The sequence below is a fragment of the Pochonia chlamydosporia genome, chromosome 1 (genome assembly GCF_001653235.2).
Source record: "Pochonia chlamydosporia 170 chromosome 1, whole genome shotgun sequence".
NCBI lineage: Eukaryota > Fungi > Ascomycota > Sordariomycetes > Hypocreales > Clavicipitaceae > Pochonia > Pochonia chlamydosporia.
In genome coordinates, this window is record NC_035790.1 from 2,126,428 (window position 1) to 2,145,934 (window position 19,507).

The 19,507-nt window shown below is 50.6% G+C and overlaps 6 protein-coding genes across 6 annotated transcripts; 2 read left to right on the top strand and 4 right to left on the bottom strand.

Annotated features, from left to right (window-relative positions):
- Nucleotides 1-1,110: 1,110 nt before the first annotated feature.
- Nucleotides 1,111-3,075, top strand: VFPPC_12800 (hypothetical protein; the record flags this gene model as incomplete). The annotated part of the gene is made up of 1 exon (XM_018290577.1): nucleotides 1,111-3,075. One exon carries the CDS (start codon nucleotides 1,111-1,113, stop codon nucleotides 3,073-3,075), a length of 1,965 nt encoding a protein of 654 aa, XP_018148668.1.
- Nucleotides 3,076-4,000: 925 nt separating this feature from the next.
- VFPPC_12801 (hypothetical protein) lies at nucleotides 4,001-4,987 on the bottom strand (the record flags this gene model as incomplete). Its single annotated transcript, XM_018290578.1, has 1 exon — nucleotides 4,001-4,987. One exon carries the CDS (start codon nucleotides 4,985-4,987, stop codon nucleotides 4,001-4,003), a length of 987 nt encoding a protein of 328 aa, XP_018148669.1.
- A 3,032-nt stretch (nucleotides 4,988-8,019) lies between these two features.
- On the bottom strand, nucleotides 8,020-10,265 carry VFPPC_00523 (opioid growth factor receptor repeat domain-containing protein; the record flags this gene model as incomplete). The annotated part of the gene is made up of 3 exons (XM_018280527.1): nucleotides 8,020-9,099; nucleotides 9,163-9,657; nucleotides 9,753-10,265. The coding sequence occupies 3 exons, from the start codon at nucleotides 10,263-10,265 to the stop codon at nucleotides 8,020-8,022; spliced, it is 2,088 nt and encodes a 695-aa protein (XP_018148670.1).
- Nucleotides 10,266-11,711: 1,446 nt separating this feature from the next.
- VFPPC_00524 (calpactin I heavy chain, calcium ion binding protein) lies at nucleotides 11,712-13,262 on the bottom strand (the record flags this gene model as incomplete). Its single annotated transcript, XM_018280528.1, has 3 exons — nucleotides 11,712-12,002; nucleotides 12,074-13,122; nucleotides 13,229-13,262. The coding sequence occupies 3 exons, from the start codon at nucleotides 13,260-13,262 to the stop codon at nucleotides 11,712-11,714; spliced, it is 1,374 nt and encodes a 457-aa protein (XP_018148671.1).
- Nucleotides 13,263-14,593: 1,331 nt separating this feature from the next.
- Nucleotides 14,594-14,866, bottom strand: VFPPC_17390 (hypothetical protein; the record flags this gene model as incomplete). Its single annotated transcript, XM_022429103.1, has 1 exon — nucleotides 14,594-14,866. The coding sequence occupies one exon, from the start codon at nucleotides 14,864-14,866 to the stop codon at nucleotides 14,594-14,596; it is 273 nt and encodes a 90-aa protein (XP_022285880.1).
- Nucleotides 14,867-15,478: 612 nt separating this feature from the next.
- On the top strand, nucleotides 15,479-16,303 carry VFPPC_12802 (hypothetical protein; the record flags this gene model as incomplete). The annotated part of the gene is made up of 1 exon (XM_018290579.2): nucleotides 15,479-16,303. One exon carries the CDS (start codon nucleotides 15,479-15,481, stop codon nucleotides 16,301-16,303), a length of 825 nt encoding a protein of 274 aa, XP_018148673.2.
- Nucleotides 16,304-19,507: the final 3,204 nt, after the last annotated feature.

Genomic DNA, 19,507 nt, shown 5'->3' on the forward strand with positions numbered 1-19,507 from the left:
CACATGCACCGACTTCAGCTTGAGCACTGTGTGGCCCCTGTCCAGATTGGTGCAGGTTGCAACTTGACAGGGTCTGCACACCTCCCACGACTCCCACGCCTCTCTTGTTCCGCCTGGTCTGGTCTTTGGTCCGTGTCGAGCGAGTCTCTAGGCTCTATGGAGTACGGAGCACCTTTTCTGCCTTTTCTGCAGTCCCTGTGCGTCGAGGTGCGTCTGCTCGCCAGGGCCTGCCTGCGTCCGTCCACTGTCCACTTGGCCAGTCCTTCCATCCTGTGGTCCAATGTTCCTCCTGGTTCCCCCAAGAGCGATCAGGTCTGTCGCTCTCAACTCCACCGCCATACATACAAACCAGTCCTCCACACTTGCGAACCCTGGGACTGACTCCTCTCCTTCATCTTCATCATTCCAGTCCCTCTTTTGCGGTCACCGTCCCATCCGTGCGCCGAATACGCCAGTGGGCAGAGCTGCTCCCGATTGCCAGTTTCTGTCTTGCAATACCGCCGCTCCCATCTCCGGACGACGAATTTGTTAGCTACTGGACTCTCGCGACGCGCTATGCTTTGGCAGCGACATCACCTTTCCTTGATCTAATAAGCCTGGGTGTAGCTGAAGGCGCGGATTTCACCAACCTCTTCGCCTCGCTCCTCCCAATTTACCGTCCTCGCGCACGACACTTTCGCGACGACACGCCCATTTTTCCTTTATCTCAGAACTACCTATGAATCAGTAATACCTGTTCCTGCGATTATTCGTCGAAGCCCACCCACTTGGTCGGTCGCGTGGTTTGACCCTGCGACTGAGACTCTACATTCCGGTTGCGACAAAGACTCAAAACGGATCGCGCTTCTCTAGCTTTGCGACAAACAAAAGTCGGCCTGCCCGACCATAGCGATTCAGAACCGAGACCCAAAACAATACTAAACTAAGGAAGAAGCCAAGACACTGCGGTTGGATTTAGAACCTTTGGCGCGGTTTCTTTTTTTGCGACTTCTGCGCCGGGTTTCTTCTGTTTTGCCCCTTACTTTAAAAAAGGACCCCCGTGCATCCCTCCCGCGACCCAAAGGGTTCACGCAAGAGCGTCATCGCATACCACACCAACCACCCCTCATCATGGCTCCCTTTGAACCCTCCAGGGCTGCTTGCCCAAGGCATCTTCTCCAGTCGTCGACACCCAAAACTCCAGAACCCTTTGCTGAAAGCCAAGCGCAACCTCCATCACCACCGCGACCAAGATTTCGTTTAAGGAGACGGACTACATCATCACAGCTGAACGCGCCGACGCAACAGTTCCTCGCATCAGTGGCGGCCGCCGACGTTCCCATCCCTAGCATCGAGGAGCCCCAAGTTTATGACGACGAAGACATGCTCAGCATTGCTTACCCAGTGATCCCGCATCTGGACCGCATCGACGATGTCTCCTTGGGAGAGCATTCGAGCAAAGCCAGAACCTTTTCGCCGCCCAAGACTCCAGCGCCGGATCTGGCGCCATCTCTATCACCGAAGCAATTCCCGGACTGGTCGATTGATGCGACCTTTAGCAGTCTCGAGTCCAGCCCCGAGTATGAAAGCAGTCGACCTTCCACCGCGCGATCAACCCAGACGAGCTCGTCTCTATTCAGTCGTTTCTCGCTACCATCAGAGGATTTGAGCCAATGTGCCAGCCCTGAGAGCGAGCAGTCAGATCGGTTCGGCAGCTTCCTTTCGCCCGATGATGCCGACAGAACGTTCAAGCCAATGTTGACAACAACCCGGTCCGCTAAATCAAGAAAAGCGCCGTGGACAAAGGCAATGAGCCAACACCTGTGGTCTACATATACGATGTATCTGCAGGACCCCAAGGTCACACCGTTCCGACCTGGCAAGAGCGGAATTCCTCCCCCTGGCGTTTGTATTCGCGTAGCCAGAGAAGCTAAGAGAAGCTGGAAAGGCTCTCGGCCGTTGGGCAAACCAGGAAATAAAAGTGGCAGCTCAACACCAACGGCGGAAGCCTCTGGCACTTATATGCAGTGGCCTCATACATGCGCAGCAACCAGAGGTCACCTGAGAGAACTCTGCAAAGCACACAGTGGGCCGGCCTCGCGCAATTTTCAAAATCTTTGCAATAGCCCGGCGCCGTTCGGCAAAAGCGTAAACCGGTTTTGGAACCGTCGATCAGCGCCAGCTCGCTCTCCATCTGTATTCTCTGGATCAGATATGGCCATGTCCTTGACTGTTTGCACGTCAGATTCTATGCAACTTGAAGGACCTCTCGCCCAGCTGACCAGCTCGCAACCTGAGACAACATCTCAAGAAGCTGCACCGGCATCAACGTCGACAGAGCAATCAATGTTTGCCTTTGGCGGTATCTTGGGGCGGCCCGGGCCCCGACTTGGGTCCCCCTTCATGGCTAGAAGCTATGGGCCTAGCTCATCAACGGGGCTAGAAGACACCTTCAATGTCAGGCCGGAAGCCCAAAGACAAGCTCGCACGGTTGGCACACGACGCGGCCTTGGGTCGCCAGTGAGGCTCGACCAGAGCCGGCCCAGCACGCAAAAGCGCCGATCTAGACAGTCTGTTTTGGAACCCCCACGGCGCATCAAACGCCCCAGTCTGGGCTCCGACTTCTGGACTGACCCATCGAGCAACGAAAACGAGGGATCCAGCGCTCCATTCATCGAATTCAGCTCTACGGATTCCAAGCACCACGATAGCCTCTTTGTGCCTCGCACAAATCTACAGGAACTCTTTGAGACGTCACATCCAGATCCATCCTTGGCTGGATCCGCGAGCTTCCCCCCCGCCGCGGGTCTGGCGCCCTCGCAAACGGTCCCCGCCAGACTGGGTTCCCCATTCTCAGCCAAGGTCATGAGCCACTCATTCCCGAATCGCCATTCTAGCGTTTCGGCAATCGATGTGGGTGCCGTCTTCCGTCCTTTTGCTACTGTACACCAAGCTGGGGGTGAGCGGCCGAGCACCACGGCTTCCGCATCTTCTGCCAAGACGCCTCTCGCCAACCGTCTTGCCTATATTGACGAACGCCTCAAAGGGTTTCGCCGCAGAGACAGAAACGGCCGACGGTCACAATCACCATTCTAAACGTACTGTCCCCTTTGTACATCCGGGCATAAACATTAATGACGACACTTATGAAACTACTTGCATTACCCCAACACCTATACATGTACCTATCTCCCAACCTACTCAAGTATCCATGAGGTACTGTGCACCCCCTGTCCGCCTTGGGGGCAACAATCCACGAAATGTATCCAACAAGGGATGACAGCAGTTTACTTGGGACAACTTATGTAACGATTTTAACGACTGAAACGACAAACCGATAGAGGGCCAGCAGACCTCACAGACTTGATGGCCATGATTTGTTGCTGAAATTCATTCAATATTCTTGCCTTTCTTCTTTTGAATTCGATAACGAGGTTGTCGCGTTCAACCCGTTCCTTTTCGCGCACTGCCTGTTATGTCGGGTGCCTTTGAATGGATTTGGTATACGCATACGCATTGTTCAAAGATCTGCGGACAAAACAGGGGTAAATTACACTTTTTACTATTTTTGGATTACGTTTATTCGTTTATTCACATTTTTTCACCCATTCATTTGATGGAGGATCATGGCTGAGATGGACTTGATGATATTACGATGTATATACTTGCTATTATTGGGACGGGAAAGCATGAAGGAGATGAGATGAGGCTGATGAGAAAAGTTGTCCATATAACGCTGGGCTGAGCATCAAGCTCGAGTGACTGGGTCATGAATGATGAAATACATGGCTTGTCATTCTCACGTACTTTTACCCCTGATGTGAGACTTGTTGGTGAATCGTTAAACAATAATGTGTCATGTGAATTGAGGTATTCACATACTCCGATTTATAAATGGCAATGATACATGGATGAATAAAGCGTCATAAACATTCCTCATTAGACATTAAACTCTGACAACTCAACGGGTATAATCGTCTTCCTCCCGAGTTTGCCCCCTACACATCCTATGTACCACGAATCACCCATCCCTCAACCCACTAGAAATAGACCTCACATGCCTCAACTTGCTCTCCTCACGGGCAAACAACGGCCGCGGCATGAGCTCCCCATCCCTCAACGACACCCCCAACCCCATCATCATCTCCGCCCTCCCCGCGCCCTCATCATACGGGCACCGTCTCTCGCCCACCGCCGCACGATGCGAATGAAACGAACACTCCCTAAACCCAAACAACCGCTCATCATTACGCAACTTGTTCGCAGGAATCCTCAACTGCGGGTTCTTAAACCGGATATCCAGCCCCGCGGCCTTCATGTTCCTCACATGCGTGGCATAATCCTCTGCAAAGTCCGGCAACGAGGCGAACAGCGCTCGAAAATTACTGGATTTCGTGTCCACGGTGAGAGAGAAGGCGACCATGGCAACGGCCCATCTGCGCATGCGCACCGAGGCAAGGGACTCGCACTGCGTGTACAGGTAGACGATGAGGCTGGGGGGCACGTCCCAGTTTCGATTGAGGTACAGGTCCTGGAGGGCGTCCATGGCCAGATCTTGTAGTTTGTAGAGGTCCAGGTGCGAGGCGAAGAGGTGCAGGCGGATGATGGCCCAGTGGATGGGGTCGCTGGTGTCGAGGGCCGTGGCGACGGAGTGGTCGAGGTAGCGCCGGAATGTGCTCGGTGAGTGAACCCATTGCACGAAGAGGGCGAACATGGTGGATGATTCGGAGGGGAGCCAGAGGGAGATGGGTTTGGGGGCGTCGTCTTGCAGGCGTTTGGAGAAGAAGGGGGATGTGTTGCAGAGGAGTTGGCGGTTGACGCTGAAGGGGTGCTTTTTGGCGCCGACGAGGATGGTTGTCATTTGGGTTTGTGTTTGCTGTTCGGTGTTGGAGGAGGAGGGTGGTGGTGGGAGAGACTTCTCGAGACTTGATGATGATGATGATGATTTTGATGTGTGGTGTTGGTGTTGGCGATATCGTGGTGACCGCAGGCGACTGATGGGTACCATTGCATATGGTGGTTGTCTGTCAATGACAAACGGAAATGAGTTGAATTTCTGATGGATATTGTTTTGGTTTCTTTTTCTTTCTGGTCGTGTATAAAAATGGCCGTGGGAAGAGAGAAATATAAGAGGAGGAATGTCACTGAGTCCTCTCACAGACAGCCAAGCAACCGAAATAGACCAGGGTATAATCCGGAGCCAAAAGTGTCCGTCCGTTCGCAGATAAGCAAGCCAAGACGGCAAAAACGCACAGAAGTCGGCAGATTGCTCACGGCAACTCAATTAAATGAAATCAAAGAGCCAATTTGAATACCGTAAGGTTACAACGAGGGACTGGGGAACAGAGACAAAGAGGGGCGGCAGTCTGTCCAAGAGGGTCGATGGACCAGTCGGCATGGACGGTGGACAGATAATCTGTGCGAAATGTAATATCTACCGTTAATCCGGGCCGGATACGATGCAGAAGGGGGGGTGGGAACCAGAAAAAAAGAGTGAAAGAGTGTAAAGGAGGTAAGGGGAAACCAAACAGTTTTAAGAAATGAGCCCATCATGGATCTCAAAACACCACGCCGTGATCTACAACACATCATTGATCTCAGGGCCGTCCGTCCATCCATCCCATCCACCATTGATCCCAGTCTGCAAGCGATGCAACCAACACCACGACATGACCATGTGGTGCGAAAAATCAAAGCAGATTCCGAACGTAGCCTAAATCCCCTCATTCCAGAATCCCCCATAACATGTTATTTCGTGCCCTGCAGAGAATAGAAACAAGTAGTGCCATCTGTAAGAGGATAGTCTCTCCTGTCAGGACGGATCAAGATGCTGTTTTGGTGCTAGTTTGACACAGACACGTTTATCGCACGCCTCCAAAAATAAGGATGCCGGAAAATCGTCGACGACGTGCCAATCACAGATACCTGAGTAGGCAAGCCGTCCCTTTTTTTGCCATCTTCTTGTTCCGTCTCTGTCCCCCCAGAGGAAACTAACACAAGTGCAGAGAGTCCCGCTGGCAGCATCAACATCATGGGTGGTGCTGGCCGAGCGTTTCATGAACCCACGAGCAACCCCTGTTATTTCATCCTCATCGCAGAACACCCCGGTCGAAATCTTTTGGCTTTGCGTCACGAGGGGCCATAAGCTGAGATGGTGCACACGGGAAATTTGGTGCGAGATGAACCAGACCAGACATTTCGGTAGTCGCCTCGATTGTAGGATCATCGTTTTTTGAAGCCCAAGCGATGGGGGACGTGCTTGCTCGCGTAAATCGAATTAAACATCATTTGTCTGCTGACGCCGATGGTCATGTCTTTCACTTTTCGTAGTCGAGAGTACGGAGTAAGCGTCTGCGATCTGACCTAACCCCTGCCGGGTTGAAACGAACTCGTTGTTTATGCAAAAGACGGGCATCGTAAACCAAACGAAAAGAGATGCCACTTTCAAAACATGCTGGCAGTACCAACACCAACACCAAAATTAGTGGCCAGGCTCCTCAAACAGGCTAACAAAGAAAAACGGGAAGCTGGGCGTCGTCGGTCAGCCGTGGATGCTGGCGCGAAAAAATAATAGTCTTGTTCGTTATGTCTTACCTGTTCCTGAATCCTGACTCCGACTCTGACTCGGGGTCAAGCGAGACGCACGACTGCGGAGACCAAGCCGGCCATCTGCGTCTGTTGAAAGTTGATGCGATTCTGGGACCTGGAGATCTGCTCCGTTCCTGCGTGACATGGATGCAAGTGACGACTGACGCATGCTCTCATCCCCATCGTGGCATAAAGATGCCAAAATCAATGCAGGCTGACGAGAGTGGCAACAAAGCCAGCATCGGTCACCGACTCATATCGCTCACCAGACGGCGACACACCATTTTCTGTCGGGCCAGAAGCTCAGGCCAGGCCAGCAAATCATCGTAATCAGCACAATCCGGCTCAATCCAGGCCCAGGCAGGGTATTTCCTTGCCCAACATACAAATCATGTGTAGAGGTTGAAACGCCCGTCTGATGCTCGCGAACCACTTCACCGCCCGGACGAACTAGACACTACTACCTGCCAAACACAGGTCGCTCCTTCCGTAATGATGAAAGACGCATCTTGTCGAGTTATCATGTTATAGCCATTCTCTTGCCCATGCCCCCAAACACCAGCGCCTTGAAGCCAAGCACCTCATGCAATCCAATCTACAACCAACCTCCACTTTCCCACCTCTCAAATGTCATCATCGTCCATCATCTTGCAGTGGATGCCCCTCTTAAGCAAGCCCGCATGTATCAAAGCGTTGCAGCGAACCACCGTCCTCACCGCTGGGGTCAGTTTCAAACACTGCAAATCACATGGTTGCGGTGCTTTAGCCGCATAATCCCTCTGCTTGGCCCTGTCATGTCCTCGTGCTTGCTTGCTGCTGTGCCTTGCATGAAAGCTTGGCTTGGTGAACTGATTACTTGGAGCCACTACTTTTTGTTACTTTACTTTATTACTTGCTTTGCACGATCCGTCCCGTTGACCTGGTACATACTTGATGATCGAGTGGGACTGAGTGTTGTTGCTGGCGAATTTCTGCCTACCCAGTGCTGGCCAGGCAAACCGGATCTACTATTATTAAATATGTATAATTGATGCATTGCTGTTGCTCAAATGGTAACTGCATGTGGTCTGCGGCTAACTCATGTATCTGAAATGATTATCCACCTAATGTTCCAACCCCGCTTCACCATGCTTATTAGCTAGTCACGACATCATGCCTCGTCTGCCGACAGACTGTAGTATGCCCTGATTTCAATACTCCATGCGCCTTGGCTTATTCCGTATTCGACCGTACCATAATTTGGTGCCACCCAGCTGCTTTCCTTTTTGATGCAAGTAGGGTGCCTGGATTCCCTATACCTCAAAATGATGTCAACCTCCCCTGTGTACGATTCATTCCACTCTTGAGGAAGAAAAGCAATGATCATAAGGTATCGTCTTTTGCGCCCTTTGCTCCCAATAAACGCCGCAAGTCAAATTCGCCCACGGATATTAACCAGCCTCCCCAAACGGCCTATGATTTAACACCTCCCTCCATCCCTGCTTTCTTCCTCGGTAGGCTAGCGGGAATATCGCCGTCCTCTTCTTCGGAGTCCGAGTCTTCAGTATCAGTGCTGTCGTCAAGCCTCATCGGCTGGTCAAAGGCTCCGCCGGCCACAACAGTAGTCCTTTCGCTGACCGCATCAGGACTTGTCGAGCCAGCAGCCACAGGCCGCGGCTGAGGGCGTGCGTATGCTTGTGTTTGTGGTTGAGTTTTCGACGGTACATCAACAGTGGGATCTGTGTGCTCTGCTGTCGCTGCGGACGGACCTAGGCCGCCCATATCTGCCAGCATTACCCTCTTTCGAGGTGAGTCTGCTGCAGATTTTGAGGCATTTGATCTTTCAACGTTCACCGAACTACCCCCTTGGTCAAGTCGGGCTCTTTTCGGTTCTGAACCAAGTCCTGTTTGACCAGTCAATGGTTCTTGCCGCCGGCGACGCTTTTCTCCCGCACCAACGGTGAGAAGTCGCTCACGCTGCGCTTCAATTTCGGCCTTGGAGCGTCTTTCTCGCAACTTAACCCCATATTTTCTGCGTGTCGTGCTTTGCTTTGTATTGAAACTGTTTTTGAGTTTTGCTACCTCTTCATCACGCTGAGGCTGCGGTAATTCCATCGCCTTTTGTATCAGTCCCCCATAGTGTGCTTCTGCTGTTGCCATTTCTTCTTCGAGGCTTCTTCTGTCTTGAGGCGCGAGGTGCGCATATGCATCAGGTATCTTCCCCGTTGATCCTGGAGTAGCGTTGGCAGCCGTAAATGCACCACTCTCTTGTGAGGGTTGCGAAGCCTGTGGTTGACTCTCGTTCTCGTGCGCCGTTGTTGCCTTCTGCGGCGCAAAGCCAGAAGCTTTCTGACGTTCATACTCTTCATAAAAACCTTTGAGCGCCAGCTTAATTTCCTTGGCGTTCAACTCGGTGTAATTGCCACACACATTTGACCTTGTATGGTATGGTAAACCGCCTGGTGATGTAAACTCGATTCCGCAGTGAGGGCAGAGAACAACACCAACTCGATCATATGTCTTGAAATTGAAGCATGCCTTTTTGAGCTTATGCTAGAGTTAAATTTGTCAGCTCTAGCGTTGCCTTTCATTGCGGATGAAAAGGAGGGAACCTACGTAACGAAGCGCATGCTGACCTGAGACCGGGCGAGAGCACGCATTACAACACAAAAATTGGTGGGAGCTTCTGGTCGGTTCCGTTGTCGCTGTCGAGGCACCCGTTGCTGGCGCAGTCTGCGAGAACGACTGCTGGGGAGGAGGATCGTGCTGTGATGGATATTGAGCCAGCTCGTGCTGCAAATGCGGAATGACATGCTCGGTGCCGTCTCTTTTCTCCTCAACAATGTCCTTCACATCGTAGCCAAGACGTTCTGCTGTCGCCAGGGCGTTGACAAGTGAACGAGCCCGAATAGTTTCTAGGCGCTTGGCCAAGGCTAGATCCAAGAAGGAACTGCTGGCTTTGTACAGAATTTGATTTGCAAGTTCATCAATATCGGAAGCTGTTAGATGTGCCACGAGTTGATGCTTTGATGTCTGAACAACCCGTGAACCAAATTCAGTCATGGTTTGATTTATCGTTGCCGGTTGGGCTCTGTGAATTGAAGTTTTCATCTACAGAGGAAATTGATTAGCTTTGGTCTCGCCACGGCAGAGTTGGTGGCAAATACAGGCTTGGCTAATCCTAGACGCTGGAGGGATTGACTCACCAAGAAGGAGTAGTGATATTCCGAACCTTGCAAGCAAATCTGATGACAGTCTCTTACTGCCTGTCTCACTGTTTGAGGATCAATTTGTTTGATCAAACTCGTCAACTGCAGATAGAGTGCCGAGGTAGATGTTTGTGGCCCATCAACCTTGGGAGACGGATACACAGCGTCATTTCTAGGGGCATGTTGATCGTGTGAATGCGGCGGTGCTTGAGAACGCAGTTGCTGACTCGCCAAAACGTGCGGTGGTTGCATAGGAGTTGGAAAGGATGGTGCGTTTGGGCGTTGGTTTGGAGCAGGGTTGACGTATTGGGAATTGGTAGTGCTTGGCGACTGCTGCGGATATGCCTGTTGATTTGGTGGCAAATGTTGCGTTGCTTTCTGGTCGGAAGGCGAGTTCCGTCTGCTTGTTGTAGGTGAAGGTAGGGAGCTTGTTCGGGACATGGAGTGAGTCGGCAACACAGCTGGTGATGCTGAGCCGTTCACTCTTTGACCAGCGCTGTTGAGCATCATGACGGCCCAAAGGGATGACACGCCACATGTGTAAGACGCCTGATGCGTCGATTATTTGGTTTCGGCTGTTTTAGTGTTAGATAAACATAACCAAGGAAGCCACAGCTAGTAGTACGTGAGACAGTTACCAGACGGTGCAATGCAATGAGAGAAAGAGACGGAAAGGAGACTTGGGATGAAAGCCAAAGATGAGAAATGGGAAAAGTTGTGCAAACGGGGTATAATATGAGTGCAGATACAGATAAACAGGTATTAATAGTATTTAGGGTGAGTGAGAGTAGAAGAGGCTGGCCTCATGTTTTGTGAGAATTAGGTCTGGTCGACAACTGGGAAGACCAGACTCAATTAAACCTACCTAGGTACCTAGGTAGGTGAGGTCAACTTACAGAGTGAGTACGGAGCACAAAAGGAGATGATGGGTCTGGTCAGATCCATCGGACCAGACCAGCGCGATTGTCGTCAAAGCACCAGAGCCCCGAGTTGAGCTGTGTTGACTATGTTGTGCCACGTTCGAGTCGTGCACCGCCACGGTCGAAGCAAAGAATTTTCGATTTTCGATTTTCGATTTTCGATTTCCGAGCTCCAAACCAGACTGCTCGTTTGAGACAACTCGATACAGTTTCTGTGTCAAACGCACAGAACAAAAGGATGTTTCTCGCTCGAAGCTCGCCAAAGAAAGAGACGAGCTTTTTGCACGGGAATAAATGGCCTGTGCTCTAAGTAATATTATTAGCGGGGTTAGCACAGATGCCTATTTCTGCCTAGTAATTCAGGCACTAGTGTGTTTAAGTAGGAGCGGGGCAGAAAGGGATTGAGCAGTTCAAAGGTTGGGCAGTTGGGCACCATTGTGGCCCCTAAGTATTGTGGAGCGCTAATAATAAACATCGAAAGGCATCATGGAGCAGGCCACGCTGATTGTGCCAGCGCTAACAGACATCAGCTTGGGCTAGCGGCTAGGCCCCAGTTATCAAACCCCCCAAAGAGCACTACAACAAGCACTAACATGACCACATTGAACTCATGATGTCTGGTCTGATGTGTCACAGCCTACCTTCACGTATTATCTCATTGCAGCTAACATTTTGTGCTTCAAACTGTAGTCTTTATTTGATGTGCTACAACCTCTGAGTACCTCTGATTTAGGAACTCAGCAGACCATTCAATATTATATACTCCGTACCAGACTCCGGAGTCGCTGGCACGCCGTATCGACATTCACCTTGCAGCCCCTCCAAAGTCCAGATCCACACATGCAGGCACACAAACTTAATGAGCAAGGCGCAGTGACAGCTAATAAATATGGATATAGCCTGCTAATTGCAATTTGCCTAGCATGACACGCCAGTGCTCCAAAACGCCCCCCTGTCCAACAAACAAATTAATGATATTCCCGTGTCAGCCCGTGATATTCCCAAATCACCAATCCCAGCTTTGCTCCCATTCTCATCATGCACGGTGCTCTCCAATGCATGCTAGCATCAGTCTCTTGTAATCGCCTGAAATATCCTTGTCAATACGATCCGCCAAACTGCGGCGATATCGTTGTTGATATGCAGCCTTGACGTTCGAGAGCGTGGTGTGGTCCCAGTGGAAACGCACAACACGGAGAACAAGCAGCTGGTCCTTGGTTCCCATGCCGCGCATGGAGTCTTCCAGGAGGTCGGCGGCGTGCATGTACTTGTCCACGGCGTGGCGAAGCTGAAAGAGAAGTGCATCTTTCATGTGTCCGGAGAATTCCTGTGCGTTGTCAGCAACGTGATTTGCACGGTTGTCGTCTTTAATGTACACATGACGGGACGTCAACTTACGGACTGAATGACCTTGTCCAAGTCACGGTTAAATTTTTGCTTATAAGTATGCGCAATGGCTCGAATCTGATTATCGTTGTTGCTCGTCAGGATTTGGCAGACGAGGATTTCATCCGTTCCCATTCTACCCTCGGTGGCCTTGTAGAGGTTCATTACATCGTCGTCGACCTTCCGGGGGTTGACGGGTTCAGCATCCTCGGCTCTGTTCGCAGCAAGTACCATGAGGAAGTGCCTCTCCGTCTTCATGCTCAAATCACCTTTGACATCAGCTTCCAATGACCTGCCGATATGCTGGCGGTAAGCGCCCTTGATGGCCTTGATGTCGGCATTGGATCGACCAAGGAGGATATCATTCAGGACAGATTCCTTGGTCCCAGCACCCTTCATGGCATCGTCCAGTTTGTGTACATCGGCAAGCAATGGACCGTATGCTAGCTGTACCAGACCGTCTTCGAAATACCCACTTGTTTCGCTCTTCAAGTCTCGGATGAGGTTCCGCTTGAATGTTCTGTCAAATGTTGTTCGAATCAGATCGATCTGCAGCGGGTCTTTGTTAGATAGGACTCGGATCAAGGCTCTCTCGTCCGTGCCGAAGCCCTTCATCGCAGCCCGCAAAGCCTGCGCGTCTGGGTTTGCATCCCATTGAATGATCTGCGGGGCACCATATCCCAATGACGGAGGCGTCGCTGTCACAGGGGGACCGTACTGCTGGGGAGGCGGAGCGCCATAGGGAGGAGCACCATGCTGAGGAGGGGGAGCACCGTAATGACCTTGAGGAGGCGGCGCTGGCGAGTGATGGCCGTATGGTGATGGCGCTGGCGGAGGGGCACCATATTGCTGGGGCGGAGGTGGTTGTCCGTATGGCTGCTGGTGAGCAGGAGGAGGATACTGGCCAGGCGGAGGCGGCTGTTGATAATATCCTCCCTGCTGCTGAGGAGGAGGATACTGGCCGTACTGTCCCTGGGTTGGAGGGTATTGCCCTTGCGGCGGCGGATATTGCCCTTGCGGAGGAGGATACTGGCCGTAGCCTTGCTGTGGTGGCGGTGGTTCTGTTCAAAGAAAAAGACTTGGTCAGCGTGAATCGCCAGGTTGGCAAAGCGCGGTCGTTTGGTCACTGCTATTTGTTGACTCGACTCGAGATTGGGTCTTACTCACGGCCGTAGGGCTGGCTGTATCCGTGATACGACATTCTGGCTAGCTAAGCTGATGCTGATCTGTGAGATAAAACAATGTTCGAGGGTCTAGGAATAGGAAGTGTCTGCTTGCACAAGCCGGGGGATGCAACCAGGCGCAAGAGACCAGTTGACGTGATGAGCGGCGCTCTAGGTGGATGGAGGAGATGCAAAAGCTACAAGATCTGGTGGTGAGAGGGATCAGATTGGGAGTCGAGCATTAATGTATTGGCAGCCCACCCAAAATTCTTGTCAAGGCCACCAGACCAGACCAGACTTATTAAGTAAGAATGCGTCTTGTCAGCTTTCCCACTTTGTCGCAAGCTGCGGGCTGCAGGTTGTGGGCAGGCATCATCTATTTTTCATTACTTTAGGCATATACCGGCTCCATAGGATGGACTCCGATGGAGCAGCCAAGCGCTCTGCTGTTTCTGGTTCATGTACTCCGTAAGTATGCACCTAGATACCTAGATACGTATGTAATCATCAGCCGACAACGACCGTTAGGCGTACAGAGCACGGGCCTAGGTCTTCAGCTCCACGGCCAACAGCGACTTTGAATGGATCGAGCTTGTTGATGGCTTGGACTGGCGTGGAGGAGGCGAGAAGCCATGGTGGCTGTGCCCGAGGTACAGAGGAGACCAGAGGAACTTGAAAGGCATCAACGTCATGATCCACGATGTTTGCTGCGGGAAAAGAGCCTTGAACCCCGCAGCTAGCCTTGGCCACCTTGGCTGCTTAGCCAGTCTTGAGCCTCACTGGTGACGTTTTCCACAAGCAAACAATTTCAGAGACGCCACACCTCCCCTGCTGGCTTGGTTGATTGGTGTCATTGAGCCCAGGTTGACGCATCAATTGATCTGGTGTTGCCATTCTTTGTCAATGGCTTCAAGTTTGCTCCAACACTCAGTGACGCTAGCACGTAGCTAAGAGATCACATCACGATGAGTGCTTAGATCAAAACACTACCCAGCTTAATTATTTCAACGAGCAATCAAACGTATGTTATCGAGCGACTACGGAGAATCGTTGTGTAATTCGTAATCCTTCATATGTGCATGCATTAACCGTTCATGTGAGCAAAGGAAACAGACGAATTCATGCAACCCAGCTGCACTGCCACAAGGCCTCCAAGCCAGTGGCGCGTGCTCCTGAACGGCAGCAACACCATGATGCTTCAAATGTTTCCCTTTCCCTGTTGCAAGATTCGCCATTTCTTGGAGCAGCCATCGGAAGGAAGCTGTTATTTGAAGCAGTCACATTGATAACACGCCTCGCGGATTCAGTTGGCGACACGAGGAAGCCATCATCTCTTGCCGTTGGGCTCAAAAGCAGCCTTGAACCAAGTCTAACCAGTACTGGGTGGCAAGCATTGTGGCAAAGGGAGGAGGAAACATCCGAGGACAAACTGTGTCTTCTCGAATATCGTTTTCCGGTTTCGAGTTCGGCTGGCTGCAGTTGGTGGCGGGTGTGAGCCGTTTCTGGACGATTTACGGAATAATTTAATCTGATAAATGTCGTGGTGATGGGCTCGAGTCCACTTTCGATTTGCAACTTGGGAATAAATCGATGGCTGGCTTTGTTCCGGAAGGCGCGCCTCGGCGGCTGCTGCCGAACCCATCAACGACGCGTTGGTGAAACATGACAGGCGTGACTGGCCTGACGAGTTGCTGGCACTAGGGCCTCGATGCACCGTCAATCACCGTTCAGCAGCCATTGGACCCTTAGAGGATCAATTGATCAGCACAGCACTTAAGAGTTCTTGACTTCGACTGGCTGCAGCTGAAGCAGCACAGAGCCACCCTGGCACCGGCCGCCATTATTGCCCCACATTACACCTACCCCTGGCACTAAAACTTTCCGTTCCTGCCTTTTTCAGCGCAATCACCAACCACCATATTTTCACCAGCCACCTTCAATTCTCGAGCGTTTGTGCCACCAGCCCACAATCATGAACCGTCCGATGAGAGATCAAAACTGCTGCGCATCCGCAGCTGTATCCTTCTTCTCTTTTCTATGCTAATCAGCGACAGTGATGATCATATCCGGATTTTATTGTATATTTTTGTTCCGTTGATCGCACTCGCATTCCTCCATCATCGAGCCCAAACATCATCGCATCACCATCTTCTGCCATCGTCATTTACACGACCCTCACACACAAGCACCTGAAACACCAACACAAAAATAACAACGGCCGCTGCACTCTTGAGAGGAGCCACGTCTCATCAAGATGCGTGGATCCGTTTCGCTTATTGCTGTGCTTTCAGCACTTGCCACTGTGGGATCTGCACTACCTCAGCCGGACATACTGCCTCGAGCGGCTGGTACCGGTGCAGCAAAGCCAAAATACTCCGTTATACCTCTCGAGCCCGGCGATGATGATCCAAATAGCGGAGATGGTAGTGGCGGCAATGGTGGCAACGGTGGCAACGGAGGGAACACCTCCCATGGTGGAGATGTCACAAAGACGGTGGTGAAGACGGAGGAAGCTGTCACTCACACAGTCACAAAAACAGGGCAGCCTGTTACTGTTACATACCCGGCTCCCACGACCATCTCGATCATCCCCATCGGAGGGAATCAGAATGTTACAGTCACTGTTACCGCAGAAGTTACACCTTCGGCTGGTGCTTCTACGACAACAATAATGAGCAGTGTGATCAGCTCTCCACTGCCAGGTACAACATCCGTCACGAATAGCCCAACACCTATTTCGAATACGACATACTCAATACCTTCGGTGACCTCCCCGGCGCCAATCTCGTCAACCACCTCCACCTCTTTGGGGTCTAACCACACAATCACCACATCCAGTTCACAAACAGAGACCTCACAGACGGAATCACCTACGACTGTTATTTCTGGGACTAGTACAGAACCGTCAACGGTGGTTTCTGTGCCTACCACGACTCATGCAACTTTAGTCCCAACGACTTTCAGCACAGTTTTAACAACGACATCATCCAGCTCAACCAAGAGCTATGATGACGGGAAGTGGCACACGACGTACCCGCCTTGGAATGGCACCGTGCTTCATCGATATCGACGTGTTTGAGAATATTATTGGCCATTCACGAACCCACATACACGAATTCGCTTCTTCACAAGCTGAATTATTTACGCATATAAGGAGTAATGAGACTGGGAAATGCAGACATGTGAAGGACGAGTCTACAAAGGGCATATAGAATACGGAGGATAGCATCCAGGATTTCATTTAATGTTCATAGCGACAAATTGGCATTGGGAGTTTGGGAAACACTACAGCATTCGCATGCATGTGGTCATTTTGAGCTTACGAGATACCTACAGACGGTGTCGGCAGTAAACTGTAATAATGTCTAGATAGATGTAAATAACATAAATCTATTAAAATTATAAGAATTTCTCACTTGGATTTTCTGCAAGTGAACAGCATAATAATAGCGGAGCAGTTAGACTGTCGTCCTCATTCCCTGTGCAGCGACAATACTAACATCACGTATTATACACAGTTGACACAGATGACAATATCGCCGCACGGAACAATGCCATACCACACAGCTTCTAAGTGAACTTATAAAAATCTTCGAAATATCATGCATTCAGGCCCGTCAACATAACACATGCCCTTGTACATCAAACAACTACCAGTGGCCTTGACTCAATAGTAAGTCATGGCATCTACAACCCCAACAGAAGAGCTAACACAGCACTAGGCTACTCAAAATGTGGAATCCAAATACAGACTTCCCCAACGCGAATAGCACCATCATCACGGTGCAGACATCCCCTTCTGCTGAGAAAGAGACGGCGATTATTGTGACGCTCTTGGTGGCTTGTGTGTTGTCACTTATTCTGGCGGGTGTGTCTGCAGCGCTTATTATGCGCAGATTACGGGATAAGAAGGGGGATATGGGTGGGAGTGCAGGGCCTGAAGGGAAGGGAGGTGTAGCTTAAGTCGAGGCTTGATGGGAGTGATGTTGGCTGTGGGTGGTTATCGGGATACTGGACTCGAATGGGCAGACTACATTGAGTGTTTACGGGAGAAGCTGCCTCAGATACCCAAGATATGAGAATTTTGGGCTCTGAGGCGAAAATTATGAACCTGGAGGTCTATCTACTACTCGTTTCGCAATAGTAAGGATTGTTCTGTGTTGATTGTGAGAAGCTTCAAAGCCTGTGTCCCCTTCTCTCTTGCAGCCATGAACACCCTACGGGGATGATTTGCGAGGTCTTTACAAAAGAGACCAACTTCCATGAACTCGTTCGCCATTCGTCAGAAGATGCGCATGTGCCCTTGCCAATGCAGTGAAGATTGTCAGGGCCGCTTTTCATCATTCCCGTGAACGCTATAAGGACGGTCGAGCGCGATGACTGAACCTGCGGTCTACAAAACTAGCTTTAATATGTACTTTATTTGAAAAGCTCGAGGTGTCTACGTCCTGTTTCCTTGTGCCGGTACACCCAAATTAAATGAGTCCTACGGATTTCCACAACGATGTGAAGCAGAGCGCGCTGGAGCCAGGTGTCGATAGAAGGTTCCTCAATTTTCTGTTACAGAACATCCTTCACTTCTGTACATTCTTAATTTTTAAAATATTGACAAGTGTGCGGCGCAGAGTGGCGTTTTACGTTGACTTGGACCAGGTGGTGGATGATGCCGCGCATTGCTGGCCGTGTTTGGAACATGCCTATCCTACGAGATCGTATCGTGAACTGTGGAGATATTATCTTTAGAGTTATATATTGAGTCTGGTCAAAGATTCTACTTGAGCATGCAAACAAATATAGGACCAGATATCTGCCATGGTAAAATCCCAACAGGGTCACATTGAACACTCTGTCTGCAATTGGCAAACCTCCCAGTTTGAGTAGGATAAACCTAAGCCTAGTTATGAAACGCTTGTGAACAAGGCAAACTCCTAGAAATGTGTTCATGTCTTCTAATCCACCCCATGTTATCCTTCACCGCCGTCACAACCCAATACCACTTACACCACCTCTGATTCACCGCCTTCATCGCACAACCCTCAACAAATCGAAATCTCAGCGCCACAACAAGAACCAAGAAAGTATCCTCTCTCCCACAAGCAATTTAATTAGGAGAGGAGGTCGTTTACCGGAAATGTTTTGCACATCTCGATCTCCGATACGCTCGGAACACCAGACCTGCAGCCCAACCCAGCCCTACTCTAATCGTCAGGCACATCACTCTGCATATCATCAGGCACAAGCCCCAATAAATGGGTTTTTCTGTGATCCCTGTTCCATCCCAACATGATCTGAGTGGATTCGCGGGTCGATCCCGCCAATGTGGTGTATACACGTCCAAGTGGTGGCTTTGGCTGGGCAGCAATTCACCCACAAGCTTGAATTAGAGGATATAAGATACATCCGACCACGCCGCGTTGTAAACTTTTGGTATATATTTTCATTCTTGAAGACCAACTTACAATTATTAATCGTAACCCCAATTTTAATTTAATTGGATTCGTCTCTTCAATTTCACGATCAATGTTCTGGGTGGTGGCAACTACCCTACACACAACATGATTCCCAAATTTCAAACAACCATCTTGCAGCTAGCTCTGTTTCTTATCATATCTACTTTTTCATTCCGTACCTACGCTCATACAAACATCGTACCTCACAGTATATCAAGACGAGCCGAAGCAGCAGGCTCATCATGCTCTGCAGAGGGCCAATGGAACTGCATGACAAACTCATTCCAGCGTTGCGCCAGCGGTCAATGGAGTGTCGTCATGAATTGCGCCGCAGGGACGATATGTTCTCCGGCTGGGTTGACCATTGAGTTTAGAATTCAGCATGATGGCACGGTAGATGGTTCCGGAGGAAGAAATACTGGCGGTGCTGTTGGGAGGCCTGCGTTTGGCTTCATGGATTTGGCAAAGGTGGGCGGCATACTTCTTTGGGTGTTGTTATGAGCCATCAATCTATATGGGTGAAATGCACGGACAAGGGCTTTGAAGATTCGTTGGACACGTCAGAGCTCAGAGCAAATGGCTCCAAGGCAGTTAGGTTTTGGCGGAATATGGTTTCATTGGATAGATACCATGACATGACTGATGATGGTGCGGAGTTTGTGGTACGGGATTGACGTTAGATCCGTCCATGACACGCCGCCTTTGTGTCTGGCCGCTCAACCATTCCCGCAAACTTAGTATCGCAAGGCAAACTCCGCCATTTGTTCTCACGGAATGAGCACAAACCTCTTTCTCTGCTTACAGTCGCTTCTTTCGTTCCAAACGCCGATTTA